Genomic DNA, 22,174 nt, shown 5'->3' with positions numbered 1-22,174 from the left:
CCTTATTTTACTTTTTTTTTGCACAGTTTCAGTCCTCACCCGTGCTAAACTTTTTCGGTCTTGTGCTGAGTCTGGATTTCCAGTGGAAACCTTCCTATGAAGTGTCTTTTAAACCGCTGCAACTAAAACTCTGTGTTAAATGGCAGGACTGGACACACTTCCCATTTTTCATGTGACAAAAAAAAAAAAAAGAGAGATTCTTCTGTTTTATTAGATACAAGCACCTACCTGCACTGAAAATGAATCCATTAATGGGTCATCTTCTGCTTTTGCTGTAAGCAGGGAAAAAAATTACTGCTATTTTCAGGATATGAGGCAAAACTTGTTAAGTTTGAGCAGCTGTGGGGGTTAGTTTGGCACTTTGGACCCGTATCATATGCACAGACACGAACATTTTTGAGATATCTAATGCCTCAGATCACTGCTTCTAAAAATGAGAAGTAAATTATGGATTGTATTTGCACTATTCATATCTTTCTTAGTATGTCCAACTATCACTTCTGAAGCTTATAAATTCAAACTCGGAGATGATATGTTTGAAGAGATTTTACAAAGCTATCTTTGAAGAAAAAAAATGCGTTTGAAAAATCTTTTTTTTTTTTTTTTTTTTAATGTCCTTAGAGTATCTCAGAAATAGCCAAAGACAAATTATCTGCTTGGGCAGAGGTCTGAGATATATAAGCCATGCAAAGATTTGATTTTTTTTTTTTTTTAATAATCTGCAGTGGAAATGTTCCTGAGTCGGTCAGATACCGATGCTGATATCTTCTCCAGGACGATGGGTACATTTTGGGAAACTCTGCTCACACATCAGGGCACAAGTGCTCAGCCCTGGCTTGGTCCCAGCTTGTGAATCTGCTGCAGGTCACTGTTTTCATCAGTGGAGCACCAGCAGAGAGGGATTTTTTGAAGCCCAGCAGCTATATTTCACTGCCATTCCAGTATGTGGCTTTCACCTGATGGCTTCAGTAGTTTTCAAGGGAAAAACTGCTTTTTTCTTCCTGCCTCATGATTTCCTAGCATAATACTTGTGTTTTCCTTGCAAGTGGCAAAGCCTGTATGAAGGTGTATGTTAAGGAACCTGAAGTTTCTATGACTTAAAGCACTGAAGGAAAGCTCTACTCGGGTGGGGACAAATGAGGAAAGGGGGAAGGGGCTGGCACTGGAAGGGGCTGGCGTCGCGGTCACTAACTGTGTGGTTTGTCCAACCCCAGCACGTGTTCAAGCTGGAACAGGAGGAGTACATGAAGGAGGGAATCCCTTGGACTCTCATCGACTTCTACGATAACCAGCCTTGCATAGACCTTATAGAGGCAAAGCTTGGGATCTTGGACCTATTGGATGAAGAGTGCAAGGTAGAGAGGACGAATCCCCTTTGTTTTTATAAGATGTTATTAAAGAAGGGCTTTACCTGTGGTATCTTACAATGTGTGAACATCTTCAAGCACTCATGGCTTAGGCAGGCTGTTGGCATTTGCTTTGCTTTAGCGCAATTTGGATCCTCCTTGGCAGAAGCTTGCAATTAACCTGGGTGCCTGATCTCACCGTGTGATGCCAGGGCTCGTGCTCCTGGCCCAGGGACAGCCCTTGCTTGCAACTCTTTATTCCCTCAGTGTTGTTCAGGAGCTGGAGTTCCTCCCCGCCTCAACATTTGTCTTGTCCCAAGGGAAAATCGAGTTTTCTTGCGATAGCTATTTGGGTAAAGGCAATTGTATTTAGACTTCAGACTCTGGAATTTGTGTTCCTGTGGCACTTGGTGTATGGGCAAAGTGCACCTGGGAGGGTCTCCTCTTTGGTTAACCATGCGGCATCGAGGGACATCAGCCACATACCAGGGACTTGCTGAAGGTGATGCCAACCTCCGTCTGACTTCAGACAAGCCTGGGTTTTGCGTCTGTTTTGTAGAAGACTGAAATTGCATGTCCTCTGTGCTCCTTTGAGGTAGAGAAACAGGAGCTGGGATGACCTGTAGGAATCCTACTGCATAGGCTTCTTGTTTAGCTCTTTCTTCACCGATTTTCTGTTGGTACTTGTGTAGTCTGTCTGCCTTTGTGAGTTTCAGAGAGGGGTTCAGACAATTTGGCACAAGACAAAGCGGCGTGCAATAGCTAGAGGTTAAGTTAGATTCAGCTGTGCAATAAGCCTTCTGAATGCCGAGGATAGCTTGGTGGGAAAGGGATGATGACTGCCTTTGTGCAGGTGAAACCCTTAAAAGAGCCTCCTAGCCAGTGCTGGCTAAGAAGGAGGTCAGATATACTTGATACTCAGTGGCATTTCATTTTGTGCTATTAAGCCTGTTAAATGATTCAGGCTCTAGCAGCTCTTGGGCATTTTGAGGACCGTAAGGAAAGTTTTCCTCGCGCCATATGGGTTGATAACGCCCTTTGCTCCTCTCTGAAGCACTGGTTGCTTGTGATGTTGCAGCAATTTCTATGCAACGGCAGTAACACGGGCAACTTCGCTGTAAAATCTGCCTAGCGCTTTTTTCATATGTGCCTTTTTGACCAAAAAAAATGTGAAACACATCATCTACACCCCCCCTTCCTCGCCGTCAACATCAAATTCCAATTATCTTGGTATTTACCTGTCACTGGGTTATGCTGCGATTAGTCACAGGCACTTATTACGGGCCCTCTAATCGGCTCTTTTATAATAACCCTCAAACCTTCTCCAGCTTTATAAAAATTTCATCAAGCTGTCAACTGAAAGCACGGGTTTATGGATGGAAACCTTCACCCCTGCGGTACCGCTTCACCTTTCCGTGGGCTCGCCGTGCCGTCGCGAAGGAGCCCGGCAGCTTCTGCCACAGCCCCGCGGAGAGACCGGGGCAGCGCTACAATTAGGGTAATTGCAAGTCACCTCGTTAAGCATGTACTGCAGCCTGTAAATGTACTCCGGGACCGAAATGGCATCGAGGGGGTCCTGCTAACATAATGAAGCATTAGCGCAAAAGGCGGAGGGTTTGTCGATAGAGTCCTCGCTTCGCAGTATGGATTTTTTTAAATTTATTTTTAATGTGAGGTTGGGGGGGGGTGGTGGCTGGCTACGTGCTGAAGTAGTTCAGCTAACGAAGGTCGTAGACCCTTGGTGTGTAATGAGAGTCTTGTCACCATCTAGAGAAGAAGGGACCCAGGCAGGATAGAAATGGCAATCAGCAACGAAAGAGAGGGCTCTCGAGTCACAATTGGAGCTGTAAGGACTCAACCTATCGCATGAAAGGAAACGATAAAACCCTCTGGCTCTGTAAAAACAGAGGGCTTTAAGATATGTAGGGTTTACTTTTTTTTTTTTTTTTAAACAACTTTGTGGTCTTATGAGTTGGAAGCTGTTGTAGAATTGTTGATTTTGGAGGTGGCATCTGGAGATCATTTGGTCCAACCTCTAGTTATCACAGAATCATCTAGGTTGGAAGAGACCTCCAAGATCACCCAGTCCAACCTCTGACCTAACACTAACAAGTCCTCCACTAAACCATATCACTAAGCTCTACATCTAAACGTCTTTTAAAGACCTCCAGGGATGGTGACTCAACCACTTCCCCGGGCAGCCCATTCCAATGCCTAACAACCCTTTCAGTAAAGAATTTCTTCCTAATATCCAACCTAAACCTCCCCTGGCAGTTATGTCTATGGTCTGCCCAGGAAGCCTTATTTCTCCATGGAACTGGGACATTTTATCCTCTGTTAAGTGACTTTGGAGTCCTCAAAGAGTCTTTTGCCATCTTCCTGCACTGGAGAGTCACCTTGCCTGGATCTGGTGCTTTTAGGACCTCTTGGTTTTACTTCGGCATGAAATGGTGCCAGAGGAACAGCGAGAGTCACGTCCCATGAACAGAAACACAACAACACAATGGGAACAACAGTGGGGTTACACAAACTGGTGGGCTGTGAGAGCAAGGAGACCGACATAGAGCCCATCAGAAGAAATGGTAATTAAGGAAGGGTTAAGAAAGGGAGACTGTCTTCTGAAAATCCAGTCCTGGGGAGCTGGGAAGGCATGCAGAAGACTTGCTGTGGATATCTGGGACAGCTTTAGTGTCTGGTTGTCCTCACTGTGCTGACTTTGGAGAGGACGGCGGACTCCCCAGGAAGACTTTGAAGGCTTTGAGGTTGGAGGGATCATGTGAAGAGTGACTTCAGAGCGCTGGAGAGGAGGAGCCGGTCCGGGCTGATTTTCAAGAGACTTAACTTATCCTCGGAGGAAATAGAAAATTCACTAAGAAATGCAGCAGGGTCTCTGCATCAAAGCTGGATGAGGTTTCTTGCTTTTCAAGCTAAGAAACCCCTTGCTGTGAGTGCTATGCATCTTCCATACGCTTCCCAAGAGTCATCCAAGTGCTGTTTGGAGTTGCTGTGGGTAGCCAGGTTTCTCTGGAAGGTGCCCTGCTGCCTCCCTACTTTCTTGCTTTTATTTATCCTGTTGGGATGGGAGTGGGAGTGGAAAAAAATGCGGATAAAAATTCTGTTAGCAGGACATGCATTTAAAGGGGTTTAATCAACAACAGGCTGGTGGGGAAGGTTGACGTGTCAATCCTGACGTCTGCATCCAAGTATTTATTATGAATCTCGGTGAAATTCTTTCTGCTGAGCTGCGGTGTGAGCCTGAGGCTGCTAGAGGAGGACGTGTCTAACCAAAGCCACGAGCTCCCGCGTGTTCTCAAACTCTCTTGTGGCTCCCTTTTTGTGTTTTGTGGCACGTTGCCATCGCATTACGCTGTTGATGTGCCAAACGCGTCTTCTAATGCCGTTCAAAAGATGATCTTTAACCTTCCCCGTGTCCTTCTGTCAAGTGGTAGAAGCACTGAAGGCTGCTTCCAACGGACCAGCTTTCAACCCTGCTTGCCTCTCCGCGCTGCTGTGAACTCGGGGATCTGAGCAAATGCATTTTCCTTGTCTTGCCTCGTTAGGTTCTTGAACATCAGAAACCAGCACGTCGCCTTCCCCTACCGGTGGGTTTCATCTGAGGGGATTTCTGCTCCACGAGCAGATATACGTGACTCCGGAGCGCAGAGGAAGGCTCTTTCCAGGATTTAACATATGTAGAAGCGATAAAGAGAAAAACAAAAATTTAATTAGCTCCTACTCTGTTTTAAGAGTGTGACTTAAATATTGTTTTAATGGACCTCCATTGCTTATCTGGTCCTCCTGCTGGAGGTGGTAGCGGTGGGAATTTCACCCTGCAGCCTGTGTGGCTCCAAACACCTCCTCAGCTGCCTCGTGGTCAGGGTAGGCTCTTAACCATAGGATGCCTCTGAAACCAAGGGGTCAGGCTCGAGCCTAGGCACTGCCCCTGGCTTCAGTGACTAGGTTTGAGGTGGGTTGCAACAGCTCCTGGCAGCTCGGAGGATGGTGTATGAGGACGGGAGGTGATGCTGGCCAGGATTCGGCCCCTATCAGGTGCTTCTCAGGCAGCTAAAAATACCCAGGCTGCACAACGGTGCGCAGGGAGCGGCGTGGATGCAGTGAAACCCTCATTCCAGGAGGCAGGAGCGAAGCTTTTGAAGTTTGGCTCTGAGATAAGCAGGTTTCTCAGCAAAGTGGCTGGCCTGGAAGAGAGCCGGAGCAAGGTAAATCTGCTTTCCACAGAGCCAGGCAGCTCAGGTGTCTGCAATATTCCTGCGCTCCACCCATGGCTTGGTCCCAGAGAGCCTAATAAATACTCCAGAGAGGGTGTTCACATCAGTTATAATGCATATAAATATGTTAAAGATAAATAAATAAAAAATCTGCATTTATATAGCTCCGTAGTTTAAATATGCACATCAATCTTGCATCAATAAAACGTGCGTAATTGCATAAATAAGTACTTTGTAATATTTATGTGTAATCTCTACGTTACTGTGTCTTCAGAATTGGCTACGCTTAAAACTGTAAAACATGAAAATAGTTCTGGGATCCCATTTCTCGCCGATGGAGTAGGCAGGAGCAGCTTGTCCCTGTGTCCCCTTCTGGCAGATTTGGGGTTGTTGCTGTAAGAGGCTGCTCCGGAGAAGCATAAGGAAATATTCATCATCTGCCTCGAGTTGTCCTTCTTCTTGCTTGCTGCCCCTATTCCCTTTGTCGCTTTTCCTACAAAGGTCCCCGCAAAGATCTGGTGGATGATCAGAGCTTTTCCTGACTCTGCACGATTGTTCTGGGTTTTATCAGCTTTGTCCTATCCCATTTTAAATATTGCCTAACTCTTCTCTTCCGACAGCTTTTTCTAACATGAATAATGCGGTCAGACTTTTTTTTATTAAAAATGGTATGTGTGAGTGCTCCTCTTGCAGTGATGCGGGGGGACGCCAGCCCCTTCCAGGTGGGCAGGAGGGATGGGATGAAGCCCCCCGTAACTTATGGCTTTGTGTCAAGGATCTTGGTCCTTCTATCCCCGTTCAGGTTCCCAAAGGCACCGACCAGAACTGGGCGCAGAAGCTCTACGACCGGCACGGGGGCAGCCAGCACTTCCAGAAGCCCCGCATGTCCAACATCTCCTTCATCGTCCTGCACTTCGCGGATAAGGTAACCACGTGTGCTGGGGTGCAGAATACGAAATGCACGCCTGGAAAGAAGACAATTATAGAACCAGCGAGATGCTTTTTGGTGATAGGGATGCCCAGTTGCTGGTAACCTTGCTTCTGATCCGGATCAGCTCGGAGGACTTCAGCCTCTGAACTCTCTCACAAAGCTTTTAACAGCCGCGCTTTCTCGAGGAGAGGAAAATCCCCTTTCTCGGAGCTGTAGTGAAATGAGTTTCTGTTAGGGCAGCTTCACTGCAAATATATTGGCAGGGGGAATTATTTTTGAAGAGCAGGAACTTTGAGCAGAGGCGAAGGGTGGTGGGGAGGAGCGCAAGAGCTGACCATGTGGCAGGTCCCACTGTTTGGAGGAGAAGATGCTCCTTGTGCATCTCCAGATCCCGGGGGCTGAAGCTTTAGGGTCTCATCCATGGGCTCCAGTTATATTGAAAACCTGACGTGGCGAGCCACTCAAATAAGACTCCTGGAAGCTTGTAGTTATCCAAACACACCTTTGTTTGAAAGGGAAATGAAGGAGCAGCCTGGGGACGTGCCAGAGGAGCCACGCGATGTGCAGGTGCTGCAATCCCTTGCAGGAGCTTCTCTGTAACCTGGCATGCCTGGGATGCAAGAGGCACTTTTCATGGTGAAGGCTGATATTTTCCTTTCCTTAGACATATGATTTTGCACACATACACTTCAAAACCGATATTTCTTTGCAGGTGTTGCCTGTCAGCTTTGTGATAAGTTACTTCAGCTGACTTAAAATGTTTAAAAAGAAAAAAGAAACAAAAGTTTCCCTCTTTCTTCTCTTTTGTGTTCCCCAACCCTCCGCAATCTGAAAACCAAGAGACCTACAGGAGACACAGCTAGGAGATCTTTTCAGGTTCATTGATTGACTTGCAAGGAGCCTTTTAAACGAAACGTCCTGTTGAGGGACAGATAATCCTTGCATTTCTACTGCTGGCTTGAGTGGAAGCGCAGCTGCACCCAGAGCAATTTAATGACTTAAAGCAGTCTGTGTTTGCGCAGAGGATTTTGCTTTCATTCAGATTCACTTTCTTTAATAAAAAGCAACCTTCAGGTTCTGTCTGTTCCCTTGCCCTCGGGTTTTTCAGGTGGGCCGCGGGCAGAGCGCCTTGTAGCTGCGCTGTCGGCTTTTGGGTGGGCAGAATGCGACCACTGGGCTTTTCCCTTTGTCCCGTGCTAGGTGGAGTACCAGTGCGAGGGATTTCTGGAGAAAAACAGGGACACGGTGTACGAGGAGCAGATCAACATCCTGAAAGCCAGCAAGGTAAGTGCAGCCCGTCGGGGCAGCGGTCTCGGCTGAAGCTGTTGGCACTGCTGCTTTTCCCAGGGAGAGCTTGGGATTTGCATTCATCTGCTGCGCAGCAGCGTGCTGAGTATGTGAAAGTGCCTGGGGACAGCTGAAAGACCAGCAGCAAAAAAAGCAGACCAATGGGGGAGGGAAAAAGGGGATGCTGGGGCTATATTTGTAGCCCCGTGAGGATGTGCGTGGTCCTCTGCTCTCCTCCACCCTAGTGTCAGTGCCCCGTTGGTGCGTCAGAAAAAATCCTTTCTGAACTTACTGAACACCAAGGGCAAAAATCAGCAATAAGCAGTTCGGGGGCAGCGTAAATCCCATTGAACTGTCGCTCAGAGCTTTTTGGTGCTGGATGGATGGGGCTCGCTGACCCCACCGCCTCCTGCCCGCACACGGCTGCCACCCATTATATTTCGCCCTGTAACTTCTGATGACTTTAACCCCATTTTTTGCATATTCATTGTTCATGTAAGAAGCTTGAAATCTAAAGCCAGCTCTGAGGCAGTCCAGCTGCTGACAGAGCTATTTTACACTGCTGCCAATATGTAATATTAACAACTTTACATGTCTCGATGATCACGCTCGCTGCCGCTCCTGTACTACAAGAGTTTGTGCCGCGTAGTTTTCATCTCCTGAGGACTGTGGGCTACTCAACATCTCATTGCATCTCTGCCAACAGAGACGTATCGAATGACCCCGAACACCCAATTTCCTGCTCCAGTGCTTTTTGGCACCTGGGGTTTGGTGTGAGCAGCGACTGCAGTCCAGATGGCTCCTCTTTCCCAAAGCCCTGTTGGTGCTGGGAGCAGACCCTAAATAAAATGCAGGATGGGGGGGAAAGGGGACAGGTATTATTTTTAGGAGCATCTTTAGCAGGAGTTGGTTCCGGTCAGAATAAGAGAAATGGGAAATGAGAATGGGAAATTGAGTGTTGTCAGTGGCTTGCCTGGTGTCTCAGCGATGAATTCATATGAGGATGGCAAGATGTGCAATTTTCTCGTCCACGGGGGCAGTTGCAAGTCTCCTAACGCTGAAACCGGGCTTTAACAATGCCCAAATCAAAAGCTCTGTGTGCTCAGGAATCTTACAGCTTTCCCAGGGTAAAAGCTGTGCAATATTAGGGCTTCTTGGAAACTCCAGGTAACCTGCAGGAATAATTGATGCCACGTGATAAATCATTTAGCCAGTGCTGAACCTGATGTGGTGCTGCAGGAATAGGGGTGGGTGACGGGGGTTTGTCTGATTTTTTTTTCCCCCTGTATTCCTCTTTGTATTCCCACTAAGGTGATGTGCAGGCAAGGGGGAGTACAGTCCGTTTCGCTTGTCAAGGGCTTCAACACCTCCCTGTCAGCAAGTGCATCGCTGATGAGGAGCTCCCACCAAGGTGGAATTGCATCCCGCTAATTAGGAATGCAATTAGCGCAGTCAACAAGATGGTAGAAAGGACTTTCTAAAGCAGCTAATTGGTTTTGCTGGCACTGGCCAGCCAGAACTGTTGAGAGGTGATGTCCTTTGCATTAAGGAAAATGATTTGAATGCTGATCGAAAGCATACGGGCGTGCTGTTAGGATATATTTCAGTCCTCTGCAATTATGAATAGGCAGAGTTTTGACTCTGCCAGTTGGGAAGGAAGGATCTGTCCCTTTCGCTTTGCATCAATGTCCTTTTTGCTAGGGATCAATGGGGCTCACAGCTGTGCACTGAGGAGATAGTTTGAGTCTTGAAATTCAAGAATCGCTTTCACTTTGTTGCTTTTTCTTCCCTTTCTGCTTTAAGAAGGAAAAACCCCAAGCAAAGAACGCATCTTAGGTGGGTTCGTTCAGCAAAGAGCGGTGCCACGGGTGCTCAGTCCTTGTCTTGCCTTTCAGTATCAGATGGTAGCAGACTTGTTCCAAGACGAGAAGGATGCTGCGTCCGCCACCTCCTTGGGGAAGGGGACGTCCAAAATCAACGTCCGTTCGGCCAGGCCAGTGATCAAAGCTGCCAATAAGGAGCACAAGAAGACGGTGGGGCACCAGGTAACGTGAGCGGGCTGGTCGAGTGCTCTGCGATGCCTCTGAATACTGGTAAAAACAAAGAAAAATGGCATAAAGGTGACTGTGGCTGGTGGAACAGCCTTGTCATGAAAACCAGAAGCTCTCCCAAATCATCTGTGTGATTTAACCATACCCTCTTGAGGTTTGGGTTGCAAATTGTCTGATATCAGGCACGCTTAAAAGTTGGAATAAAAGTAGTTAGAGAGGTTTTGGTTCAATGTGCAAGAAGCAAAGAGGTGGTTGCGTGGCTTAAAGGTTTTTATTGTACCCGCAGTGGAGTAACAGGTGAGTAGCTTCCAGTTACGGGGATCCAAAGTGACTGATGAAATGGAAACCAAGGGCAGGGGAACAGGGCAGCTGAACCCAGGTATTTTCTATGGTTAAGATCTCATTTCTTCAGTTTGAAGCAGGGATAAATAAGAAGCTGTTGTGGGGGAAAGTGAGGAGACTTTCCTGTGACCCATATTGTAGGATGGATCCATTTGGCTGCTGTATTTTGTATACCTTCCAGCAGTGTCTCTGGTAAAGCAGATTTGAATTGTCTTGATTATAAGGAGCTGAGACATTGCTTAAGGAGGAGGCTGCTCTGGGATTCACTGGACTTGTATCCCAAGGTATCACAGTGCTCATAAATTAAGAATAGGGAGGTTCTGGTTTGAGAAAAAGCTTTTGCAGCGCCTTCATCCCTCCTAAAAGTGCGTGGTTTTGTTTTTCAGTTCCGCAACTCGCTGCACTTGCTCATGGAGACTCTGAACGCCACCACCCCGCACTACGTGCGCTGCATCAAGCCGAACGACGAGAAGCTCCCGTTCAAGTGAGTGGGCTTTCGGATGGGCAAACGTGCTCAGCTGTGTAGCACCGAGAGTGCTTTGGGCTCTCTTTTCCTAAAGAGATTGCCCCTCGTAATTTGGTTCCATAACCGGAAGGTCCCAGCGGTTTGCTGGAATCTCTCCTCTTGGATTTCATCAAGCATTGTGTGTTCCTCCTGCCCCTGTAATGGAGGCTAAAACAGATCCTAGTAATTCATTGACATGCTCTGCAGATATTGGGTATGCTGTAGCACATCCTCGCTTTGCAATAATAGGGTCTTCGATGCAATTTCATCTTTGAATCGCCTTGATTTAAATAGTTACAGTAGTAAGCAGTGAGAAGTAGTAGGGAAAGAAATAAAAATGCGGGGATGAGCAGTGTGCTTGCAAACTGGTTTGTAAAGTGAACAGAAATGTCTCGGAGCTTCCAAAATAAACGTGGCAAAAGTAAAAAACATGACTTGCATCAACTCCAGGCAGGTTTCCAGGTGAGCGAACAGCTGAAGCAAAAAGCTGGTCTTGATCTTTCTCTGTAGTTCAGAGGTGCATTGCAAGCTGTGAATGCTGCGAGCAGCTAGCTGTTAGCCCTGCTTGACCTCTTAGATAATGTATTTGTACCCGATTTTGTTCCCTGTAACTGCAGCAAAGCCTGGCCATTGGTACGCGGGGACCTCATATATCTCGTTGCGATGCCTTTTAAAGGCTCTGCCGTAAGCTGCAGGTGCTGACATTTAAGGAAGCGGGGTTATAGCTAACTCGTAATCAGGGAGGCATTTCCCTCCAGCTGATGCAATGCAGCCTGAAGGCTCCCGGTGAGCACGGTGCCGCCTCGGGGTGCAGACACGGCTCCCACAGCATCCTGCAAAGGAGGACGAAGCACCTGTGAGCACGCTCACCCTTGGTCATGATACTGCTTGGTCCCAGGAAGCTTCCCCAGCTTGGCTCCTCACCCCCTGCAAACAGCAAAACCAGCAGGAATAATGGTTAGAAGACGTTCAGGAACTGGCTCGCATTTAACAGACTCATTAGATGATTAGTTAACGGGTCTGGAGAGCACTGTGTTAGCTGTCAGGGATTCCAGTTTTACTCCAGTTACTTTCTTTAGACGAGGCAAGGAAATATTTTCCAACTTTGTGCAGTAGAAGCTTGGTAGAGGCTCTGCGCAAGGAGAACTGGCTTAACCTTTCCAGGAGGTGCTTCAAAGACTCCATTTCCCTACTGAGCTGAACGTTCAGCCCATCCTTCTTCAGTTTTTTTGCCTTTAACTTCACTTTTCATTTTTTTCACACGATGCTCAAGATAATATCGTTAGTATCCCTTTGTAAATGTACAAGCTCCTGGTGGTCAAGGTGCAATGAATTGTCTGAATGAACTCAGTTGTGCTTCTAACACATTCAGGTTAGCAAGTACCAGGAGGATAACGCTGTTTGTGGCCGAGTGGTGACCCGGTCCGATGCAACGCTTCCCATCTGACTGATGTCAGGGTTGTCCAAGCTCAGGATTTTGGGAACAAAGGGCAAGCCAAAATACAGACAGGAGTTTTTCAGGAGGAGCAGCGTGCAGGGGACTGTCTGCAGCCAGTGTCATTGCAGAAGCCAAGATGTGCTGGAAATGATGGAGGATGTTCTGGGTCATTGCTTCCCCATTTATGAGCCAGAACATAGTGCTGCAGGTATCTTATCCTCGGGGATTTTCTCCCTCCTCACCCATCATGGATTGTTTTATTGATGTTGTGATCTGGGGATGATTGCTCTTGGTGCCACCAGCTTGAGGAATTTGCATCCTTAGCATGACTTGAATAAAACCGTCTGTTCGTACGTAAAACTCATGCCTGGAAAAATCTGCCAAATACTGGGATGGCTGTGAAGGATTCTGCATTTCATAGGCACTTGTGCTGAAAAATACACGGTGCCAGGAAGAATTAGTGAAATGAAGCATCAGCGTCGCTGCACTGAGCTAGCATTGAAGTGGTATCTTGTAGCATGCAGAGCACTTGGTGTTACATGTTCATTATTCAGTGAAAAAAGGTAGACCTTCTTATCTTGCTAAAACACAACATTTTTCAGCAATGGGAACGTTACATTTTATTTCTAAAATGAGATAATTGAGCCTGGAGAAGAGAATGAACGCACCTAACAGCAGCCTGCCAGTACCTACAGGAGGGTGCCAGGTTTGTGGTGGAAGGACAGGAGGGAATGGCCACAAATTGAAACAAGAGGTTGAGACTGGAGGTTTAGAAAAAAAATTCTTGCTCGTGCAACCTCTGTCCTTAGAAGTTTCCAGTCCTTGCCTGGATAAATCCCTAAGCAACCCCGTTTCTGATCCTCACCTTCCTTCTGGAAACCCAATGCAGCTCTGGGGATCTGCATCGTGTGAGTCTGAGCTTGTTCCAATGACCCCATCCAAGGTCCAATGTCTCGACGTGGAGATCTGGGGCCTCTTGCTGCATTTGGTGCCATGGGTGGAGGCAGGGAGAAGGGATGGGAGATGCTGACACCTGTGTGCAAAGATAAACAGCTCTGAAAGTGGGTTCGTGACAGGAACCAGAGTGCTGCCCAAGTATTTGTGAGCTCCATCAGCTGGAAGTGCAAAGTTCATCAGCACAAATTGCTGATGGAAGTGAGATCCAGCAGTGAGGGTTGGTGCCTGCTGAAGAGTGCAGACAGCTGAGAGCCGAAATATCTTGAATTTTCACATGACCCCTACCAAAGCCCCTAGTTTAGAACATCAAAATCACTCTTCTTGGAAAACTTAATGGTCTCCAAATGTGTGGGACCTGTTAACTACTTGGTTTTGGTATGGAATTTAATATATCAGATTTATTTTAGAGTTGAATTGGATTTCTTTCTGGAAATATCTCATTGTCCTTATAGCAAAAGCTATCCACACATACATGGTTTTCTTCAGCCCCTACACCAAGGACGAGAGCAGAGCTTTCTTCCACAAATTGGAAACTAATTTATGTCCTCTAAAGAGTCGCTCTCAAGCTGATTGAGGCAATAGTAAGTTTTTTCTCACAGCATAATGCACCAGTGGGTTATAAAGGACTGAATTCCCTAACGCGCACCGTGTGTAACGGCGGGCTCAAAATTTGATACATTGCAAAGGATTTCACCATTTACGTTTTTGTGATTGATGACGTGGGTTGCCTTCTCACCGTGCTCATCTCCGTCCTTCGTATCGTTGCAGGTTTGACGCAAAGAGAGCGGTGCAGCAGCTGAGAGCTTGCGGCGTGCTGGAGACCATCCGCATCAGCGCAGCTGGCTTCCCCTCCAGGTACTGTGCTGGGGTTTCGGCGTGGTGCTGAGCCGCTGGAGTGCTTTGCTCAGCAAGTTTGTTATCTGGGGGAAGGGAGCAGAAAACATCTGCAGGACAAATGGTTTAATTACAGCAAAGCAGCAGTAACGGCTCTACGTCTTCTGCATTTGGCTCACTGGGAAGCAAGTGTTGCCCTAAAGGACTCCCCCTGAAGCACCCTATACAAAAGCTCCTTGACCTCCAGGGCCTTTAGAGTTTGCTTCTTTATTATTTATTTTTTTTCTCTGGCTTCAGATATTTGCTACAGTAGTCATTTCATCCAAAAAAAATAAAAAAAAATTGACTAGACTTGCAGAGAAGGAAAATAAAGGTTGTCAATTATTATTGCAGGGTTTCACAAAGCACGTCCAAAGGATATTGGGCTTTAAAGTCTTGCATCTTAAAAAAGAAAGGTTATGGGAAGTGTGGCTCTCGCTGGCTGTTATGCGAAATTCGAGAGAGGTTTTTAGGGCCTAATAAATCAGAAAACATAAACTGTAAATAATGTCTGAAAACGACAAGGGCAAATAATTCTAAAAACGCGTCAATAGCACTTTAGTGCCGAGCAGCTTTGTGTTAATGTCAGCATAGCCATCAGCCTTTTTTGTGTGGAACAAAGGAGTTATAAAATACGCCCGGCAAGGAGTCGGCTAGGCGTGATGGTGAGTGCCACCAGAAACTCCCCCCCCAAGATTTGGGAAGGAGCATGACGACTGCCTCCCGTCTCCCGCAGTGTCACAGCCATGGGCATCATCTCTTGAGGATCATCTCTTGAGCCCTGAAATCCTCAAGGTGTTAGTGGAAGTTGCTGTTAATTTATGCGATCCTAAATTATGTGATCCCTGAGCCGCTGTTGGTTTTTTATTCCCTCCTTTGTTAAAGTAGCTGTGGGGCCAAATCTGGCTGTCTGTCCTCTTGTGATGAAAGCCCCAAGACTGCTGTGGCTTATTTTAGAAGAGGCCACGAAGGCAGTTTTATGTCTTTAGGTTTAATTTTCCTGACGACTAATAGCATTTCTCCATCTCTGCCACGAAACTCCGTGTAGCTCAGACCCTATAGTGCTAAAATCCACGTGTGGTTAGTAATTGGAGAGGGCGAAAGGAGAAAACAGCAGCACCTGGAGACCAGCCAAGGTCTATTTACGACAAATACTTGACCAGTGTGAAGAAAAATTCAAAAGGGACCTTCAGTGTGAGCTGCTTGCGTGCTTTTGAGTCCGCTTGTATGATTTTGGCCATGGGGTGTTTTTTTTCCCAGGACACTAAGAGTACAAAACGCTTCCATCACTGCAACTTGTCAGTTGTTGTTCTTTCTCCAGGGGAAAAAAAAAAAAAAAAAAAGGTGCAAATAGCTATTTCAGCCTTTCGGAGTGACCTTCTCAAGATCAGTGTTTGGGTTGCCTCAAGGAAAGATTTTTCTTTGTTTCAGTGTTTCTGCAACATAATCGTACATGGAAACATCTCTACACTAAATAAGATACTCACTTTGGGTTCTAGTAATTGTTTGCTCATCAAATTCCAGCCTTGAAAAGCCAGAGCCAGGAGTTTGTACATTGAAAAGTTGGTCTGTGAAGGCTATAAATTTAGATCTCTTAAAATAATCCTGCCAAACTTGAAATCTTTGTGAGATTTTCTTTCACTTAAGTGTCAGTAATTTACTTTCAGAGCAAGAGAGGTTTTTTTTAATGACGTTTTATTAGAGAAACGGGAGAAAATGTTAATTTTTTGTCTTGTAGTGTTTACATCCAAGTGACAGGAGTGACTTCTGAGATCGATGTGGCTTTGGGTTGGAGATCTCTGGACAAAGCCACCTTCTGCAATTACTTCACACTTCTCCATCACTGTTATTTATGGGTTGAAGGACTGAATGTTCTGAGGCTTCAGTCATCTTTTACCCGGTCCCTTTGAGAAAAACAAAACCAAAAAATATTTTAATACGGTTTTTAGCGTTCTTCAACCCACATGAGATGTGACAGACTTCCACTGAAAGGCGGAGCCTCGTGCTCTCCACTTTGGGTACGCCTGGCTTTCTTTTCTCATTTCCACGGTGCGCTGCATTCGGCAGCTATCTCAAGTAAATTGAAAATGTATTATTTGGCTTGAAATGTTACGCAGCAGTTAAGAAACGCATTTGTTAGCGTGTAGAGATACAACGCTGATGAATGGACTGTCTTAGATGCGTAGATAGTCTATCCATCATCATCTTCCAGGGGCAAAGCATGGAAGATGTCTCTAGTATAAGCCATTTGTCTTTTTTTTGTAGAAACTAGCTACATAAAGATTAGTTTATAGAAAATGAATTGGTGCAGATCTCCGTTAATAGCAAAATACTCCTTTAAACATGTTTTTCACTTGGATATTAGCAGAACTCCAAATCTTCCTGCTGGTTCCTCTGGTTTCTGGTCAGTGCTACAAAAAGAGCAGTCGCTTTGAATAACGTTATCATTGCAGCCTCTCGGAGATGCCGTTATCGAACTCGTTATGTAGGATATTTATTGCTCAAGGATTCCTGGTGCTTGGCTGCTTCCTTTGGTCGCTGGAGCTGCCTGTCAGATGCTGTGTCTTTGTAAGAGCTCGGTAGGAAATCACGGCTGCTAAACTCTGCAAACCAAACATTAAACATCCATAATTGGAATGTTTCATGGGCGTCCTTGTACACAAGATCATTTTTTTTTAAATAATGTGCCTTTAGCCACTTTACAGTCTTTTCAGGGAAACAAATCCCATAAATGACTTTGGCTCCCAGCAGTTCTGTTTGCCCACTCCCCCCACTCCCAACAAAGGTAATATCTATAGTGTTTTTCTTCCTTGTTCTGCTCTTTGAACATTTTCCAGATAATTTCAAACAATGCCAGCCTGCATGCTTTAGAGCTAATTGAAAGGCAAATCTATTCTGCTGCAGTAAACAAGGCAAGAGAAATTTTGTCCCTGCATCAGTTTCCAAAATAATTCCGTGTCCTGTCTTGACTCAAATATTCCACCCACGTGCCCCCAAACAGTCTTCAGTTCCTACAGAAAGTTAAATATCGGCCGCCTCCTGTGCTGCTTCCAGTATTGACCCCTTCAGCACCTCTGCTCCCAGGAACAGCCCATTCACTTTGCACCCCCTCGAAATTCACCGTAAAGCTTCCAAGTCTCATTCTTCAAGCCATGGATACAGGAATTAATTTGGGGCTTGCATTCTGGCTTATTTCATCTGTTTAATTCCAAAACGTTGCTGGGCTTGTTGACCAAGGCTCCAGCTCCTGGCTAAGCCAAACAGCCTACTTGCTGCTCGAGCCCCAAAGAGGTTTTTTTTTGCAGGCTTAAGTTATTTTCCTGTGTCCTTCCATTCCTTTTAATGCCTCTTCCTTTAGTGAGCCGTGCTAACATCAAAGCAAAATTCTGATATTTGAGGCTGGTTGTGCTTAATCTTAGCTCCAAGATCATCTCCTTGGGAAAATTTGTGTAGTGCCTGTTGAGTCCTTTGTGCCTCCTTCTCTCGCTTTCTCAGTTATGCAGGCGCAAAATTCCTCCTGGGTACAGCTCTTCACCCTCACCTCCTGTAACTTCATAGTTTTAAGGAATTATGTTTATTTAGTGCCTTAGTGATGTCCAGCTCCTAGCAGTGAGGTGTGCTAGGTGTGGGGCAGCATCCTGGAAACCCAAGGGGTGGTTTAAATTTAACCTGATAATAAATTGAACTGAGATATCTTCCTTTAATCTCCCTGACCTGTTAAACCGTGGGGTAGCAGGGCACATCATTTGTCTGGTGCTGGTAAGCACTTTGTGGTCTAGCAGGAGGAAAACGTTTCCCTTTTTTTTCCTTTTTTTCCTAATGAAGGTGTATATCATAGATATACCATGTATGATATACCATGCGTCATGAGGTTCATCATCCACCTATGATGTATATCATAGGTATATGGTGAACCTTTAAAGAAGAGGAGGGAAAAAAACAATCAACATGTAAAAATATGTGCAGAAGACCATGGAAAAAGTCCTCGTCAGCCAAAGCAGCAAGTTTCAGTATTTCTGCACAAGAGAAACCTCTCTTGAAGGATTGGGGGATCATGTTCATTTTTCTTGAAGCACGTAGTTGTAAGGTAATTTTATGCCGCTTTGAAGCAGAAGTGGTTTAACCAACCATGTTGCATTGAACCTAAGTGCTTTAATTGTTCCTTTCCGTGGGGAGACCCTGAACCAGCACCTGTGAACATCTGCAGATTTTCTCTGCTTGTTAACTGGGACTGCAGATACCGTGGTGCAGCTCCTGATGGACCACCTGAGCCCAGCACGACGGCTTTTCCTTTGCTATTCGGTGGACAAGAATAAAAATGATGTGGACTCAGGACTGTCGTCTCATGTTAAATCAGCTGGAACGGCAGGAGCAGCCTCGCTGCAGCAAGAGAGAAGCCGTGTTACACCACGGAGGCACGACGTGTGGCAGCAAACCCCTGGGACGTGTGGCTGGGGTGAGGTGGAGCACCGCAGGATGCTACCAGCCAATCTTAAAAAGTGAGGCATGGTACCTATGCTACAGATGGACTTGGATGGAAAGGAGTGGAAAATCGGTTTTTACCACCACGTGAAGTGAGAGTGACAAGCTCTGAAAACAGATCCTCTCTACAGCGATTTATGAACTGGCTTTAAGGAATTTCTGCAGGTTATCTGAGTTTGGGTTGAAAGCAGCTGTGGGATCTCGGTCTCAGTAGGGGAAGATGATGGATTTTGCTGCTTTCTGCCCGGCTTGGACCCATGCCCTCAGCTATGTGTGTGGCCTCTTCTCCATCTGCTCTTTGCTGGAGGAGCCCGGGTGGCACCCACCAGACGACTTCTTCCTCCAAATCTTCCTTCAAATAGCAGCAATAATTAATATTATTTACAGCAGCCCCTAAACGGACCCTGGCAGGTTATTGGGAATAATCCATCCCCTCTTCTCCCACCGAGCTGCCCCACCTGCGGGACATCTCCAGCGCCACATTTATGGTATTTGCGTGAAGCAAAAGGATTAAGGTGCAGGTATGAGATGGGAAATGTCATTATAAAAGAAAGACTTCCAGAAAGCAAAGAAAAAACAAATTTAAGCTTAAACCCTACATGACACAAACCTATAGACTTTGTCTTCAGTTGTGTTTCACCTCACCAGCAGTCTTATTTGTGGGTTACGGTTCTCTGTACCCAGTACTTGCCCTCATTTGGGGGCTGGCCCATGCAGAATAGGGTGAAACCTCCAAATCTGGCTATGCCAGAGCTTCCCAGAGCACTCTGAGCCTGGGAAATCCTCCTTTTTCTGACACTCGTCACAACTCCCCTCTTACGCCTGTCTCTTACCTTGTGCTTTAGGTATGATACGAAGGACTCTAGTTTCTTGCTGTTCCCATGTTCTTCGCAAATGGCTTTTTTTGCAGTGTCTCCGTGCAGGAAATTCATTGTTTTTATCAGTCTGGCTTTCCTTCCCTGCTAAATTTTCTGGACAGATGTGAAACTACTGGTCACGTGTTTTGAAATATGTGTTGTATTCCCCCTCTCTCAATCCCTAGAATATTTTATTTTGGTGAAATGGGAAAAAAAAAAAAAGTAAATTAGGTGTAATAACCCCCAAACAAATGCATAGACAGGGCTGCTGGGCTGAGGAGGAGATGTTTCTGTGTGTTCTTCTCATTTTGGTACTGCTGTTTGTGGCCATGAGGGTGAGGTTCAGGCACACGAGTGGTTTCGTTGAGTGAGGGCACAAATCAAGATCTCTGCAGTTCTCTCCCGTCTTCTTTCAACGTTCATTTGCATATTATTTTTTTTTTTTTTGAAACAACCATGGCTGTACTTGGCAGGGCTGGAAACACCTAGCGTTTTAATTAAAAACTCGGGTTTTGAGGGGTCCATAACTCACTGCGTTCATTTGGAGGAGGCTGAAACTTGGCAGACGCTGAGCCAATTTCAGGATCCAGTCTGCAGGCTCTAAATCTAACGGTGATGGCAGGAGATGATAGCTCCTCGCAGTAAGGTACAGTGCTCTAATTCCTTCGATTAGTGTTGGGTGCTTGGAGACTTTCCGGTGACAGCGAAGCATCTTCAAAGTATCTGCTTTGTGTCTTCAGAGTCCAAAGATTTCACGTTTGTTTTAACGTGGCGTTCCTGCTCCAGGCTGGAAGGGCGCCGATAAGGGTGCTTGGGGAGAGCCAACACTGGGGTCAGGTTTTGGGGTGATGGGGACAGATCCCTCAGTACCCAGGGCGCGTTTTAACCACGTTTAAACTGATCTGATGTTGGGACAAAGTGAGGGAAAAGCTCGTAATTTTGACTGTGGCAGAGGGTTGTTTCAGATGTTTGCATGGAGCCTCTTTTCTTTTTCCAGTGCTAATTCCTTGGGGTTGTATATGAGTTTCAACTCCAAACGCTTTATTTTTTAGGAAACAATGCCTGTCACACAGACTGATCCTGTCTATCTTTTGCTTTCAGGTGGACCTATCACGACTTTTTCAATAGGTATCGTGTTCTTATGAAGAAGAGAGACCTCTCAAAGAATGACAAGAAGCAGATCTGTCAGACCCTGCTGGAAGACCTCATTAAGGTGAGCTGGGACCGAGTCTTTTAGCAGCAATTTTTACAGCACAGAAGCTCATGGCTTTGGTATTTCTGGGCTAGTGGAGTCCAGAGTCTGCCATGACGGCCAGTTGTTCATGTACAATCTCCAGAAATCTCATCCCCCAACCTCTCCTCCCGTATGTGGCTAGCCACGCAATAACTTCTTTGTCTTGATGTATGGGAGACTCCTAATAACCACTTATATGTTGAAAAAAGAAAATAATTATGAATTGGAACCTTTTCACTTTACATATTTAAGCAAATAAGTTTCCGTCACGTCTCCCCAGCACCTTACTACTCAGACTCATGTGCATTATTTTAAATTGCAAATGTGCAGACTGCTGAGGAGCCCAAAATGTGCGCAGAATCTTTGGCGGGTTGTAATTTTTCACCCCTGCTTTCCTCATAGGATTTTGAGGAATTTACTCACTTGGGTTCCTCTCTGCAGAGGTTGTTCGCCTTACGCACCGGGTGTTTGGCTTCTCAGCTGTGGAGTCATTTGCAGTGTGTGCAGAATTTTGCAGATTTAAGGCCTAATCTTTTCTGTAAAATAAACCTTTTCTTGAAGTCTCCTGGACTTGCCTTGCTGTGTAAATAAATGCATTCAAAATTTGTGGAACTCAAGACTGAATCCTAGCGTTTCATTCCCCAGTGGGTTTGTGGAAGTTGAAGTCATTTGGAGTCTAATATTATGTTTGTTACCCAACTTAGAAGAGACGTTAGCTGATAAATTTGACTCAAAATTTTGTAATCTGTATCTAATGAGCAAGATAGACTAAAAAAGAAGAAGAAAAAAAAACAAGAATAATGTTTGCCTTAATTAAATTTAGTTTCCTTTATGCTTTTGAAAAGGATCCAGACAAGTTCCAGTTTGGACGTACCAAGATCTTTTTCCGTGCAGGCCAGGTGGCATATCTGGAGAAACTGCGAGCGGATAAGTTCAGAGCTGCCACCATCATGATTCAGAAGACGGTGCGGGGCTGGCTGCAGAGGATCAAGTACCAAAGGCTGAGACGGGCTGCAATAGTGATCCAGCGCTACACGCGTGGGCACCTGGCGCGGAGGTGGGTCCGAGGAAGCCCTCCAGGGAAGGGCTGGCTGGGAGGTCATCTTAAAACATTTCTGGGCACTCGTGTTCTCAGTACGTTCTGTCTTGCAGCCCTTGAAAATTGGAGGTTTTGGATGAGAAACACGCAAATGCTCTGCGTGGGGGGCTTCCTTTCAGCCCTTGTAGTAAGAAGCGTTTTGTGCACGGAGGTACCACTGTGGTGAAAGCTGCCGTGCCGAATTCACGCTCCTGGCCTCCCTCTCCAGCCTTATTAGAGGCCAGTGATCAAAGTTCCCTGCCTCCAACTGTATTAATTTGATTTCTGGGTGCTGGGCCGGGTTAATAGCGTAGGCAGCTAGGTTATAATTGGATGACTAAAGCACTCTGAGATATTTAGGTGCGAGTGCTTCACAGAACTAATATTTTTCTGGAACTACTGCTGGCAAACGGCGTTTGGACCGGGTAGCGAGCACTTCGCTAATTGGTATGCGCTCGTCTTCTGCAGGGACCGGGTTTCTGCCTCCTTGGTATCCAAGGGGAGTTCTCAGAATTGATTTACTGTATTCTTCGTAATGAGAAAAATCACTCCAAATCACTGGCA

At 46.0% G+C, this 22,174-nt stretch overlaps 1 protein-coding gene across 5 annotated transcripts in view; it reads left to right on the top strand.

Moving 5' to 3' along the window:
- MYO5B (myosin VB) overlaps positions 1–22,174 on the top strand; it is a 90,478-nt gene that overhangs the window by 30,719 nt on the left and 37,585 nt on the right. For all 5 annotated transcript variants that reach the window (XM_080572045.1, XM_080572042.1, XM_080572041.1 and 2 more), the window contains 8 exons: positions 1,215–1,355; positions 6,378–6,500; positions 7,707–7,790; positions 9,689–9,838; positions 10,573–10,670; positions 13,855–13,941; positions 20,400–20,511; positions 21,378–21,589. In XM_080572045.1, the coding sequence (XP_080428171.1) occupies positions 1,215–1,355; positions 6,378–6,500; positions 7,707–7,790; positions 9,689–9,838; positions 10,573–10,670; positions 13,855–13,941; positions 20,400–20,511; positions 21,378–21,589 (1,007 nt within the window). The remainder of the gene's footprint in view (positions 1–1,214; positions 1,356–6,377; positions 6,501–7,706; positions 7,791–9,688; positions 9,839–10,572; positions 10,671–13,854; positions 13,942–20,399; positions 20,512–21,377; positions 21,590–22,174) is intronic.

This window comes from Anser brachyrhynchus (assembly GCF_964034855.1).
Source record: "Anser brachyrhynchus genome assembly, chromosome: W".
In the NCBI taxonomy this organism is placed as follows: Eukaryota; Metazoa; Chordata; class Aves; order Anseriformes; family Anatidae; genus Anser; species Anser brachyrhynchus.
Note: the sequence above shows the minus strand (reverse complement) of the source record. Positions and strands in the feature narration are given on the sequence as shown.